The 15436-nt window shown below is 40.9% G+C and overlaps 1 protein-coding gene across 1 annotated transcript in view; it reads right to left on the bottom strand.

Annotated features, from left to right (window-relative positions):
* Positions 1 to 6148: 6148 nt before the first annotated feature.
* Positions 6149 to 15436, bottom strand: part of foxo3b (forkhead box O3b) — a 29783-nt gene continuing 20495 nt past the window's right edge. Inside the window, exons 3-4 of the mRNA XM_026918057.3 lie at positions 10373 to 11811; positions 6149 to 9635 (exon numbers count right to left, since the gene is read on the bottom strand). Coding sequence (XP_026773858.1) covers positions 10387 to 11811 — 1425 coding nt within the window. The 3' untranslated portion in view covers positions 6149 to 9635; positions 10373 to 10386. The remainder of the gene's footprint in view (positions 9636 to 10372; positions 11812 to 15436) is intronic.

Below are 15436 nucleotides of genomic sequence, written 5' to 3'. Positions count from 1 at the left end.
ATAGCATTCACCCTCCTCAGTTGGTAGCTGATGTATGATAAAGAAGAGTTGGCTGGTGGGTGGGAAAAAAAAAACACTCTTTACAAATGTGGTGAGCCGAAAAGCATTTCAAAACACACAAAAGCCTTGAGGAAGATGGGCTACAACCGCAGGAGACTACAACACGTTTACTTTCTGTACAATAGGTAAAAAAACTGGGCAGTTGAAGATTAAAAAATCATTGCCATCTTCACCTGTTCAGCTTGTAGAATATAAAAGGTCTAATTAGGCAAACAAGAAACTGCATGACTCTATCAGCTGTGTAAATCAGGTAACTACACAATATAAGTTTGACAAAAGAGTGAAAGGGTTAGGTATGCATAAAAAACTTTTCAGTCTCACACAGGCACAAATATACACACATCACAGCATACTTATGAAAAACAATCCAAATGCAAATATCTTTCTTCCGGTACCAGTGTTATAATTCACACTTTTTTTTATACCTCCTCTTTTGCGGTTCATCACACTCCAGAAAAGTGAGAAGGTGTTACAAGCACTGTAAAGTGTCATTGTTTTCAACTATGCCTGGCTTTTATCTTTTAATGTAGAAAGAACACTGGAGACCTACATTGAAAGACATGGGGTTTGCAGACAACATTATACATAAATGTACAGATTTTATAGTACATTTGTGGTTTGCCTTGAAATACAGTTTTGAAATATCTATCCTGTGTCTGTGCATTCCTAAAATCTTACATTATTTGAGTCAAGTAAAGACTCTCAGCACTGTTATTAATGTTCCTCTTCCCATTTCATAGGCAAGACAAGCAGAAAGAAAAGAAACGAGTGATGTAAAGACAAATAACATCCTGAAGATGGCTATGGCTCACTTAGGGTTGGATGGTGCAGCAGAAACCACAACATGCAATGCACTCTTCCACACTGCAGTGAGAGGAATTTATTGATAGCTTTCATGGGAGATTTTGTCTGGCCCTGTTATGATGAATCTTAGGCAGCTCGGCTTTGATTGTATACCTGAAACTGGTGATTGTCACTGGTGGTCGCACCAGACTCAGCACTACTCCCAGATGTGTGCTGCCCAAGTGATAAGTGCTGACAACCTACGATATTGCATCACGCAATGGAAATATGTGGCCTATTCTCATTAGTCCCTCCAATCTGCAGATATCGGCTCTTCTGTAATGGAGTTGATTGACACCTCACTCCTGGTAGTGGGGCATCTGGGCCAAGATAATAGATACAAACGTTGGTTTATACATGTTTTTGGGTGTGATTGGCGCTTTGCTTAACATGTGCAAATCAGCCTGTTGAAGATAGATGGACTGATGATGGCAGCCGCAGCTGTGATCTCCCTAAGATTGCTGGAACTGTAGGCATTCCAGGGCAGGGTCATCAGTCTGCAACTAGAGCCCAAATGCCACAGACTGAAACATGTCCATGTCCCATTAAAAGAAGCCTAAGCTTTAGCTCGCTGGTGGTGTTAACTAACAACAGTAGCCCACCTCAGAGAGATAATCACCACAGATCCTGCCTTCACAGGTTGGAGTTTGGAGCAGTAGCCCAACCAAGAGAGATAAGTGTTTTGGTAGCTGGTCAAACCAAACTGGACGGAGTATTATAAAGCAGTTAGTCTAATAAAGTTTTCCAATAAGTGCTTTATCCTGGTCAGGGCTGCGTTGGATCAGTAGCCTATCCAAGGGACACTGGGCACGAGGCAAGAATACGCCATTTCTTTGCGTGGAACCAAGCACACACCTTGACACCTAGGGGCAGTTTAGTGTAGCCAACCCACAAACTGGCATGTTTGTAAGGTTCGAGGAAACTGGAGAACCTCTAAGAATGGCACAGGGATTGCTGATCTGTTGTCCCAGATGGATAGCAAGAATTGATACAGCCAGGACACCTATGTCTGTGGGTCTAGCCCTTGAACTGAGGACTGTGATCGCACATAGCCCATGCATGCCCTTAAGTAGATACTGTTTTGCAAATGGTGCTCACCTCATTAGCTGTGCAAACCCTGTGCAAACACTTCAAGGAGGCATAATCGTGGAGCATGCTCTGGCGATAAACTTGCCTTGCATACATTGGTGGCCAGATGATTCTGGAGTGACTTTGTAGCTGAATCCAGCTTTTCTGTCCAAAATTATAATCACCAAATTCTATGAATCAGTCTATAAATAATGTGTGATCCTCCAGACCCCCAGAGCCTCTAGTTCCTGCTGTGCCTGGTACATACCCTGTGGTGTTATTTGAACTGGAATTCAGCCATCTGATCCTCAGACCAGCTGTTTACTTACCAAGGGCATTAGACACAGGGACTCCATTGTCTAAGCAGAGGTTAACCCACTAGATGGTGGACATCTTCACCTATAGACGAGCTGGACTGCCAGCCAGCTGTGACATGCCACTATATGATGAGTATCATGATTTAGTGGTGTACCACACCACCGCAGGCAGTCTCAGCTTCTGCTCTCTGGGCCTTGCCATGCACTTTCTTCAGATTTACCTTTCTACCTATCTAAGTGGTGCTAAGGTGAGTGAAATTTCTTAAATAAATGCAAGCAAATTGTCATTCTTGAAAAACTTTAATTATTTTTCATTTGCTCAGTTGCAAGGAGCTTTTAATCATTTTGTTGCCCTTAACCTTGGCCTGTTTGTCTGGGGCATAAATAGAATGTTGCACTCTTTTAAAATCCCTTCATCACCATGGGAAAAAACAAATACTTCTAACATGAAACAGACAATTGTTGATGGTTTGTTGGCCTGAGCAAAACAGGTAATGGATACAAAAAAATTACACAAGAAGTTAAAAATACCATTAAGTCAAAATAAAGCTTAAAAAAGTTCCACATGTCTGAAACAGCTGGAAATCTGCCAGGAATTTGATCCATGTGCTCTCCGTCCACCCTACACACTGAGGGGGATGGCGAAGTGAGAAAAAAGAGCCCAAAGATCAGTATTAGCAATACACAGTTTTAGTACCTGTAGTGGTCACGTTTCCAAATCAACTGTTAGGTTCCACTTTCATAACAAGAATGAAAGAAGAAGTCCTTCTGGAGAGGGTGTGTGTCAGATAAGACCTTTGGTCATGGAAACCATCACCATGTTTGAAGATACAAGGAGACTTCATACAAGGAAAAGCATCTGATGCCTGCTGTAAAATATGGAGGTGTTGGTGGTTCAGAGGTTCTTGTGAAGATTGATTGAAGTACCAGGATATTTCAGACCAGAACCTGCTTGCCTCTGCCAGAGAGTCCAGCTTCCAACAAGATAATGTATTTCCAAATCAACACAAAATCAACATTTTGCAATGACCATCTCAGTCTCCTGTGGTCTGAACTGGAGAGGGAAGTCCGCATGTACAAACCTAGTGAACCCAGTGAATGGTAAATGTGTGGCATAAGATCCCAAGCAGCAGAATAATAAAAAAAAAAACTGCAAGTGATTATAAGGCATAAATACAAGAGACGAGTAAATCGCGTCACCACTTTCACCAGAATCCATCTGGATTTTGTTAATTTATTTATAGTTAAAATACGACAAGCTCGACAGACTTGGTAAAAATTGCAAACGCTTAGCACTTTAGTGGTCAAGGTAATGGAAGTAGTATTTCCTGTTTATGTTGATTTGTGTTAGTGACTGTTTGGTGATGGTGTAAATGTTACTTAAGTGTCTACAGTGCAACCAAGATTACATAGTACTACTTTTAACGACTCTTAACAAATGGTTTAGGACAGCCTTTACACCGTGATTTACAGCTGAACTGGGGCGACTGGCTAACCCTAACCCTAGATTCATGTGTGATCGCAGCTAGGTGCTAGCATGACTAGCAGAGGAAAAGCTTCTATGAAAATGGTACACAGATGCTATGCAAATTGGGCAGGTGCTACAGATTGGAAGCGATGATCACTAATATCTTTTAGCTTTAAAACACTGACAGCATCCTAGCTGCTTTTCAGATTGTTATTCTTTTTTTTAAAATTTTTTAATAGCCAATACATTTTAGATGCTGGTCTAAATGTTAAACTTTCATAGAAGCTTTTAGTGAGGTGATTTTTCTCTTCACCACGTCCATCACTTTCTCATAGGGTTTGCCTTTGTACTGCACATATGTTCTCCGCAATAAAGCTTAATGGTGTTTCCAGTAACAGATCTCAGGGTGCAGTCCCTCACCCAGCTGAGTGAAAGATCGTATTCTACCGCCTAATGGACACTAGAGCTATAGTGAACCTGAGATTGCACATCTCTCTCTCTCTCTCTCTCTCTCTCTCTCTCTCTCGCTCTCTCTGGATCACACAAAGCCTCCTTTCAGTAATGACATCACCACACTGCAGCCTAGTTCTCAAATCTCCCATATTACTGATCCTTGGCTCCAACCAATCAGATCAAAGTGTTGACCTCACTTGAACAGTCACACACATGCAAGGACGCGTGCACTCACGCACACACACACACACACACACACACACAAACACGCACCCACTCACGTAGATCACATTCATTTAATATCAAGTACTTGCAAATACTCAGCCCTTTCCCAGTATATATATACAGTACATCACTGCTGTCAGCTTTTGGCTGATTAAAATGTATTTTTCTTCCTCACACCTTCTCAAGGATCACTTTTTCTAGCTATATAGTTGTTATTCTGGTTAAATGTGGTTTACTGGTTTACATTTCTCCATTGAAAACTTACACTTTGTCAGTGCTTCATTGTAAAATTAATTTGGTAAGCACATGTGCACTGTGATTTCATGATAATGGTCTAATATACAAAAATATAGTAGTTTTTAGCGCAGGAGGATAACAGCATATAAACTGCTCAGTGTAAATCAAGACTTTAAGACACTTGTGTCCCTGTGACAATTGCATGCTAGTTTACTAGCACTTAACAAACTGGTACTCATGCTATAGGCATACAGTATACTTGTGTACAAATTGTGAAATACAATACACAGGCAGTATTGCAAAAAGCAGAACTATTGCGTTGCACTTACGCTGCTTGATTTCTTCTGTGGAAAACAATCAGCAGGGTATTGCTTTTTTAAAAAAAAAAAGAATTTAATGCTGACTTTGTAACAGAAGTGTATGTAATTCCCCATCTCATTGCATCTCACTTTCATCAGAGCGGTCTAGCAGTGCCACACTGAAATGCAACCACTGACCACCTCAGAGGTCAAAGCTCCAGGGTCCCTGGTTCGATCCTGAACTTGGGTTTTATTCTCCTTGTGTCTGTGTGGGTTTCCACCAGCTTCTGTACAGTAGGTAGGTAGGTGCCGTGATGGATTCCTGCCTCATACCCATCGGGATGTGCTCTGGATGCAGCCCTGACTCAGGAAGCTTAAGGTAAAGAATGAATTATATAATATTTATAATGAATTATGACAGTATCAAGTGTATTTATATGATTCAGAACATTGTTGTTCTTCCTTCGGCTGCTCCCGTTAGGGGTCGCCACAGTGGCTCATTGGTCTGCATATTTGATTTGGCACAGTTTTTAATGCCAGATGCCCTTCCTGACGCAACCCTCCCCAGTTTTATCCAGGCTCGGGACCGGCACTGGGAGTACACTGTCATGTGCTGCGGTTGCTTCCCTGGCCGAGGCCTAACCACTAGTCCTCCAGGGATCCACTTTAATGATTCAGAATGTCTTATGATAAAAATGAGTAGCGTACAAAAACTTTCAACTTTAAAGGTGCTTTTACATCAAAGAATGGTTCTCTTGAAGGGTTCGGTCTTTTAAGCACATGCTAGTCACGTACGTCTATAATAATATAATAATATTTAGAGAATGGCTCAGATCTTGAAAAGCTGTCACACATGCCTCAATATTGGCACAACAAAGATTGCCCTTGTCATTACATAACAAGTTGACCTTTGGTAAGGGTGTGTGTGTGTGTGTGTGTGTGTGTGTGTGTGTGTTGGTTGCTAGGTATTTTCAGCTTCTGCACTGGTCACTAAGCCTATTCATGGAGCACTACTTCCTGGAGAACTATTCACCTTATGTAGCTATTCAGTCTACTTTTTATATTCATTATACCACAAATTGAAAAGAGCCATTTAAAAGCTCACTATCAGTTAGTGAGGTACAAGTCTGGTATAAAGGACATGATGAACGATTTTAAAACAACTTGAGGCAGAGACATACAGCTCAATCAAGCTTTATTTACATGCGCACCATTTTTATACAAACTAGTTTGCAATTCAAAATGGAGTACACAGGAAAAAATACCCACTAACATCAAGAAGAGAAGTCATTACTACAGGATCAAGGGGTCAAGGGGCAAAGATAATAGGTGGGAAACATGAAAAGGGGATAAAGTCAGGAAGAGATTAGAATAGTGGTACTGATTTCTGATTCTCAGCATGGACATATAACACCTTTGACTTGGGAGGATATTACAGCTGGCTGGATAAAAGGATAACTATCATTCCCATGGAACATATGGAGGTGGTCTATAACTCAGTTCCCTCCCCTCCCACAAATAATAATAATAATAATAATAATAATAATAATAGTAATAATAAGAAGAAGATCCACATGCAAGTTTGATCTGAAGAACAAAGGCCAATAAAAAAATTTTTTTTTAAAAGATTTGTGTATCCTGAATGTTAAGCATGGCTGTTTTTTTATGCATGATTTTCTAATGGGCCTCATTTATCAGCCTGGATATGAACACACGAGTTACTGCAGGTTTATATATGGATTACGCTGTCAGGTTTAATTCACTTTTTTTTATTTCAGTTGCATGGATTTAGTTAAAAAAAAAAAAAAAAAAAAAAAAAAAGGAAACTGTTGTTTCATATTAATGGCATTAAGTAAAGAAATATAAAATATGAAAAAATATTAATAATAAAAGAACGCAACCCAAATCCATAAATTAAGACAATGGAATATGGAAGATGTAAGACGAACAGCTGCAAATACTCAGCTGGCATTGGGCTACTGGAATTTTTAACGCACGCTATGCTTAGCAAGGGACGGATATTTAGACTGGTATAATTTTTCTGGAGAATCAAAGCTGGCTAATAATTAGGTTTGTTTGATTCTGTGCAGCACTTTGGAGCTAGCATTAATTCAAACGACCGAACGATCTTGTGCCATTCCCAGTGTCCCAGTTCTGTCAGCGCTTGGATTTGAGATAAGTGACTGATCTGGTATGTCTCAACCTCCAATGAGCTGTATATTCCCTAGCCATCATTGGTTTCTGTTTGAATTCATCAGGTTTCCTCACAACACATTTCCTCATCCATTTCTGAGTCGGTATCGCATTGCACTAGTGTGCAAGAGACATTCACCAAAACAGTGTAGATATCTTTTTCCCTCTGTTTTCATGTCAATCCATTTTCTTTTCACCTCACGTAATTCACACCTAATTCATTTTTTCTGTAATCTGTCTCCGCATTTTGGCCTTTTCAGGCGCTGGTGAATATTATGGTTTATTGGTGTCAGTGTGAGTCAAAATAACTTCCACTTCTGCGAAATTCCTTTTCTTTCACCTTGTTATCCTGATTTTGCACTTTAAGCTCTCCAGGAACTTTCCTTATTATGGAGCTTTGTGGGTGTAGCTAAATGAAAATCTGCTGTGCCGTGAACGTGCTTTACACGTGATCGGTATTTATAAACATACGCTTGAGAGTACGAAGGAAATCAGCGTCGCGGGAACTTTTTGTAAATGTGGCAGGAATTTGAAGTTGGGTGTGGCCTATGAAAATATTGACACACAACTTCACTAAAAGATTGATAAATGAGGCTCATTATATGAGTTATTACTTGCTCTTATGGTTCGGTGTGTCCGTGTGTAAAAATAAGAATGTCTATGAAGAAGACGAATTACACAATTTTTCATTTTCACAACACCTACACAGCACCTTTAGTTTGTGTACTTGGAGGCTACTCTGACTTTTGGACGAAGGATATTTTTGGGTATTTTCTCATCTCGACTTAACTCCCCCCAGGAGTGGTCCAAACCCCTCTCACAAAAATGCCCACGCCATTTTCAATACTTCATATTTGAAAAAGAACTGGTACTGTGCCATCACAACATTACATGACTTTAAGCAGGATGTTTTACATATTTCACACAATGCATATGCACAGTTACATACATGCATAGTGGAGGGAGACAACACAGAACACTGGGGATTTAATCATTTTATACAATTGTAATAAAAGCTGAGCTTTCCAAAACAAAATCTCAATATAGAGACAAAACAACCCCGCCCCAAACCCCTCCCACAAAAAAAAACGCAACAACAAATTCTTTCGTTGCGTCCTGTTTTAAGTTTGTTGCTTATGTAGAAATGCACACATTCCCTTAACATTTCTTATTGTCAAGAAATTGTATACAACCAGGTTGCAGTTAGAACTAAATGGGGACCTGAATGTTTTTTATGGTAACCCCTTTCAACCCTGAGCCACGGTGATGTAGTTTGCATATAGAGACAGGAAGTCTCTAAATTCAACTATCTGTTTTTTTTTTTTCTCTTGCTTTTGGCTACCAGCATCTCCAACATGTTCAAGTAATTTGGCAAATATACAAATGATAGCTTATTGTTTTTGCTCAGTAAAAGATGGCTTCCACAGCGGAAAGCCGACCCGCCACTGAATGCTGCCATAAGCTATGGTATATTGTTTATGCTCTGTCCTTCAAGCATTGGGAACACACACGGCCTCCATAAAGAACAGGGCCCAACACTGATTATTTAGCACCCGGTATGGCATGAAAATGTTCACAATGCAAGAACATTTTGAAGTCATTAATTTGGCTACACGGATATGCCATAGCCCTGACGTTGCATTACTATTAACTAAAGAGTATTCTTCCACCAGCTAAGCTCTCACTTAGAAGCATTTACAAATGAGCTAGAACCCATTACTTTTTCTTTCTTGTTTTTTTTTTTAATAGTTACATACAGTACAAACAAACAGTAAGTAATTTCTCTTATCATATTATGCTACAATAAGGTATTACTTCAGTTCTGATATTAGGCTACTACTTCAAATTAGAAACTGATTATGCCACTATCGAAACTGAAACTGTAGGCAGAATTCAAAGTGCACCAAGTCAAAACATAACTCAATCTGAGTGTTACTTCTGAAATTTGCAAGGGGTAGATAGACTCATGTGAGCTTTGTCCTCTTAAATTTTATTCTCAGTTTGATTAACGATTAAAGTGTAAGTGCTTGAAGATGACTTGAAACCATAAGGAAGTCAGAGAAAATCTTTTCCATAGCCCATGAACATGTTTTTAATACCCTGAAAACTTATCAAATCTGTTCTCTTTTCCAGTACGTATATCTGTCCAAAACACTTGATTTTGGAGCTTGGCGTTGTTTGATTCATGAATTTTGGGGGGCTTCTGAAATAGGTGTCAATTAATTGGAATTTTCTCGTTTGTCCATAAGGGAGCTGGTTGGGACTCCTGTGTGGGTCCTGTGTGCAGTCATTCATTCAGGATGGTGTGTTTCCTGCACTGAAGGTAAAGATTCTCCAGAGCTGTAGACTGTAAACAGGCATAGGTTCCAGTGCTTGGTGCTGGCGGCAGGCTTGGCAATGGATGGCGTGAGTCTGTGATGGATGGAAATTTGTCTGTGGGTTTGTTTTTTTTTTTGCAATGCAGTTTTGCGCCTGAATAAGAAATAGAGCGAGAGAAATCAGTTAGTCACATACTGCACAGCCTCAGATTATGTCACTTTCCCAACACGTTCCCACTAGTGCTTGACTCCACTATGTCACTTAGTTGCTGTCTTTTTGTGGGACGACCGTCATAAGGAGTGTTATTACACAAATTTGTTACATTGAAATGATATCTTTTGGGATATCTGTTTAAACATACACTATATTGCCAAAAGTATGTGGACACCTGAGTAATGATGACCCCATTCCAAAACCATGGGCATTAATATGCACTTGGTCTTTCCTCTTTGCTCTTATAAAAGCCTTCACTCTTCTGGGAAGGATTCTTCCACACCAACTTTAGCAGACAATGTCTTCATGGAGCTCACTTTGTGCACTGGGGCATTGTGATGCTCGAACAGGTTTGGGCCTCTTAGTTCCACTGAAGGGAAATTTTAATACTACAGCATACAAAGGCATTCTAGACAATTGTGTGTCTCCAACAGTTTGGGGAAGAACCACTATATGGGTGTGACGGTCAGGTGTCCACATTCTGAGATCAAAGATCTGTTCTGCATCCTGAAACAGGACTTAATACCTTGCACATTTTCCAATAATGTGTATAATGGAATGCACATTATTGTCATCCATAGGTCCTGTCCTTTGGATTTGAAACAATACATATAGAATGCATTTTATACTATTTTATATTTTGAAATTAGATGCGGGTTAAATGCAGTTTTACTGACCTTTGGAACCACTTTCAGCCAGGAACCCAGCTTTGACTGGACTGTGTCGTCCCATTGAAGCTGCCAACAGGGTTCAGGCTGACGCCATTTTGCACCAAAGCATCAAAGTTAAAGTCTAGACCATCAGCGTCCATAAGATCTGAGCGGATTATGGAATCCACATCACAGTCAAGACTCCCGTTGAATATGTCCAAATCCAAGTCAGTGGGAAAGCGTTCTGTTTGTGAAATCCCCATTCCATTACTGCCATTCAACCCAGAGTAAACAGTAGCCTCACTCAGCAACATGGAGGAGTGCTGCTGGAGATGCTGCTTGGCAGACACTACATTATTAATGTCATTGGCCAGGCTTGGGTGACCATTTTTGGGGAGTGAGTGCAGTGATCCCTGGGCATTGGAGCCCTGATGATGTCGGTTGTTCTGCAGAAGGCTGCTCTGAGCTTTAAACCCAGAACTGAATGATGACATCATAGGGTCTTTGGGGTGCATGAGGCCATTGCGAAGACGGGAACTCTGAGAAGCAACGGCTGCACTGGTTTGTGATATGAGTGGGTCAGACTGTGTCATCATGACATCACTGTGGCTATGGGAGCCTAGCGAGTCAGAGTTTAGCAGCTCCTGAAGGGTGGCGTTCCCAAAACGAGAAATGCTTGAAAAAGATGCTTGCTTGTTCTCCTGGATGGTCTGCATGGGTGCCTGACGTAATGCTCCAGTGGAGGGACCAAAAATGGAATTACCAAACCCTCCACCACTACTGGCACCATTTGGTGAGGAAGAGGAGGAGCCTGGAGAGGAAGTGGTGCTCCCAAAAGTGAAGGTGGAACCATCCTGACCTGCCTGTGTTGATGGTGCAAGTGTTATGTTGTCCAACAGGTCGTCCATAAGGTTGTCAGTTAGCCCATCGTTGAGGTTCATTGTACCTAGTCGTGGAAGCTCAGCTGGGCATTGTTTGGAGTTTGAGGAGGCTGAAGAGGGAGGAGAAAGGCTGCTGGAACTCGAGTACAGCATTGGGGAGAGGGGTGGGCCCAACTCATCATCTGGAACCTCATCCAACTCTGGATTGGCTAGGATAGGTGACAGACGGCCACTTATTGTGCTAGCATTGGAGTTTGTTCGTGAACGAAAGTCAGTCCAGCAGGAATCCAGTTCATCACTGCTGCGTGATGTAGGACTACCTGGCCACTTGGACAGACCCCCAGCAGACACATTCTCTAGCGATCCCTCCTGGGTAGCCTGTAATGCTGCCTTCTTTTTAGCTGCACGTCCTCGTGCACCCTTGGTGTACTTGTTTCCATTGTCCATGGAGACCGCGCGACGACGTGGTGCCTTGCCTCCCCTCCCCCCTTCTGGATTTATCATCCACCACGAGCTCTTTCCAGTTCCCTCATTCTGGACACGGACAAAACGGCTGTGCAGGGACAGGTTGTGCCGGATGGAATTCTGCACCAAGAAAGAGAAACAGATGAGATTAGTATTTAATTAAACAACTCTGCTTTTTACGACTATTATCACAAATGATGAGTATGCAGAAAGTGTATCTATAAGTGCACTCCTTTGTTGACTATCTGAAGTGATAAATGATAAAAGAAAGAGAAACGATGTGTGCGAAAAGTTGCAACAAGGAATCTTCTTGTTTTGAACTGTCCTCAGTCTTTGCATATGTTAATATGTGCTCACAAACCCACAGACGTTCAATGGAGTTAGGACGTCAGTTTTGTTAGGAACCGTCTGAGTTATACCACCCAGTGATGAACGCACAAGAGAGAAAAATAATGTCCCCTTCAGAGTAGTCCAGTACACCACAGGAGACAGCAACTGAGCCACAGGTACTCTTACCAAGCCTAGACAAAATAGATACCATTGTGCCATCATTGTGCCATGTGTATGTGAAGTTTCAAACAATGGCAGAAAAGAAATGTCCAGGCAAATTAACAAAAACACCTAGCATAAAGTGTCTCAGTAGGGTGTTGGGGCTCCATGAGCTGCCAGAACAGCTGTAATGCATCTTGGGATCGATTCTACAAGTCTCTGGAACTGTAGTAGAGGAATGGAAAAGATAGTCCCTAAGAGCAGCGGCTCATGACCATAGATTTTGGTGGGGCAGGCCGACATTAATAACGACATAGCCTCAGTGAAAATGAAGTCCAGAGGCTATCATATTTGACTTATGCTATAGGCTACAGTTTAGTGAATTTTTAGAGTAATCTTATGATAGACTCGCTTTGATCGGTTTTAGACAAACCTTTGCTCAACTGTGTATTATAGAGCAGGAGAGTTTCCCAATGTGTGAGGCGCACACAGTAGAGCTAATATCATTAACCAGGGTTGCCAGGTTTCAGCAAAATTTCCAGCCCAACTACAAAACAAAAACACTTTTTCTTCTTTTTCCTCAGGCTTTGCGTGGGAAACAATGTCACTGTGGTGCGCACGCATTTCTGATGTACAGACACTCTATAATCCTCATTTCCTTCTCCCAATAATTTGCAGTGAATTTTACAACAGGAATAGTTCCATACATCATGGACACACTATCTGCACTTACTCTTTGCCTTTGTTTGTGGAAATTCATTAGAGTTAATTCTGATTATCTGCTATAAAACAAGAGCACAAAGTGTTGTTTAACCAGCCCTGTCTTTTCCTACTTATCAAACTATTCAGTGAGCGCTCAAACCCTATGAAGACTGAAGTAAAAAAAAAAAAAAAAAAAACACTTCCTACTGAACCTACTTTTTTTTGCTAGCTTTTTTTTTTGGTAGCTACATCAGATATGTAATGTGCTTTTCCCAGGTACCTGGGCTAGCAATCTGTCCACCCTGGAGACTAATGAATGTGTTTTGCATGTTTTGCATATTTCTGGATATAGGAAGTAATTTCATTCATATTCCACAGTAATCTTTCCTCAAGGAAAGAGGATGTATTTATACTTTGCATCCAGAACAGAACAGATGTTCATCCCACACACACTGCTGCATTTTGAAATCATCTTATTCCATCTTTTTTGTTGCTTTTGACTTTTGACACTACTGACGGACACCTAAAGCAAAATCTGAGTCTGATCTTGGTGCCTAGATTGGCAGGCAGATTATGCTACTACTCCATGTATAAGCCAAGGTGAATAAAATACTGCAAATACTGCTGTCTCTCTGGAGATATGAGATATGAGACATGATGTTGGTGCATGCGAGTGCATTTGTGTGTATGTGTATGCACATGTGACTAGAGGAACGGAGCCGAGGGGAGGTAATGACTAAAATCTCAATGGAAAAAGATGTTGTGAATGAAGTAATTAAGGCTTATTCTCTCTCTGTGGTATATTACCAGAGACGCTTCATGCATTTTATCCTTTCTTTTTTTTTTAAAAAAAAAAAAAAAAACAACACAAAAAAGAAAACCTGGGAGTAATTAGGATGCTTATTCTTTCTCCAAATTACTCTGAATCACATCAACAATAGCACACCAAGCCCATGGCACCAATCCAAGTGTTTGGATTTATACTTTCGCCCGCACACTATTTGCTGTACCTGCAAATGTACCACTATACACACATACATGCACATGTATAACCTCCATAAACACCAAAAAGTACCAAAAAAAGAGGATATGAAAGTATTGATACACATTATGTTTACTTAAAGACTCACACACATTAGTTTCTTGATCTCTGACTTACTCATGCAGTAATGCATAAGTAATAAAGTTATTATTTCATTCATTCATTCGTTAATTTCTCTAAAGTATGTATTTGTTTTATCCTGGTCTAGGTCAAGGTGAATCCCAAGTGTATCCCGGGAACACGAGGCGGGAATACACCTTAGAATTCCTCAATTCATAACTAATGTTGAAATCATTTACAATACCCTTAACAGTTGAGTTATTCTGTATTTATCCAGTTCAGCTATTCTGTATTATTCAATACAGTTCAGCTACTAATGTTTTTATTTATATATGTGTGTGTGTGTGTGTGTGTGTGTTTTGCGTGTGTAGGGCTGTTAACTGAGAGCCCAGCTGCACGCTGAATCTCTCTGGAACACAGAGGCCTTTTTGTCCTTCAGCAACATGTGGTAACAATCTATCAATGTCAGCAGCTACGCACTACACACACTCACACATGCATGCACACATGCATGCATACTCTCCGTCTTTTATTGAAGTGAGAGAAGTGAATCTGTGAGTTTTTTTTTTTTTTTTTTTAGGCACCGTGAAAGTCGACGTAAAGCAAAAATACATTTAGCCAGCATAGCCAAAGCTAAGCGTAGCTAAAGGTCAAAAAAGCTCAAACTGTTGACTTGTTTTGTGGCCTGGTTACTAAGCTGAGACTGATTTGTCCACCAAATCATGTCCGTGCTGTAACCAAGCACCAGTTGCACCACAGACCACCAGGAACTCATCGGGAATAAGTGTACAGCGTATATCCAAAGAGGTCAAAAAGCCATGCTGACTCTCTCACTGGGACATGCCACAGCCTTGTGAGCGCCTCCGCTCCTTTAGCGGTTAGGCGAAAAGGCAGTGCTCTGGTGTCAAGGCCAGAGCGCACAATAAGTCAGCACTGTTGAGCCTCGCCCTCTACGGCGGTTTTCCTCAGCTGATTGGACGGTTTTACTGACCTGACTTTGGCCCTCACCCACGGCACGGCATTCCTAACTTTCTTTCACAGCGCGTCCTTTATCTAACGCATACGCTACTCCGAAACGTTTTGAATTCAAATCTATACATCTAATTAATCTGTGGAGTATTTAATCCGTTTCAAAGGACTGGGAATAAATGAGTCAGTGTGAAGATGAGATGATATCATCAATACGAAATGTGTACCTTTTTACCTTTTTCTAGAGGGACCTGGTGACATAATCAGTGATGGAAAAAAAACTTGTGTATATGTGTGTGTGTGTGTGTGTGTGTGTGTGTGTGTGTGCTTGGCTCAGTCTGTTTATGTGTGCATGTATTCCATGGAGGCAACTAATCCTTTCTTGGTCTCTTGGTAGAATTCATATGCATCATAACAACTAAAAGTCAAGCAGCCTTTCACAGGCAGAAACACACACGACTTCTTGAAGTTAAGGCAAGGTCA

Source organism: Pangasianodon hypophthalmus, chromosome 30 (assembly GCF_027358585.1).
Source record: "Pangasianodon hypophthalmus isolate fPanHyp1 chromosome 30, fPanHyp1.pri, whole genome shotgun sequence".
Classification (NCBI taxonomy): Eukaryota; Metazoa; Chordata; class Actinopteri; order Siluriformes; family Pangasiidae; genus Pangasianodon; species Pangasianodon hypophthalmus.
This window is presented reverse-complemented; position numbering and strand designations above follow the sequence as displayed.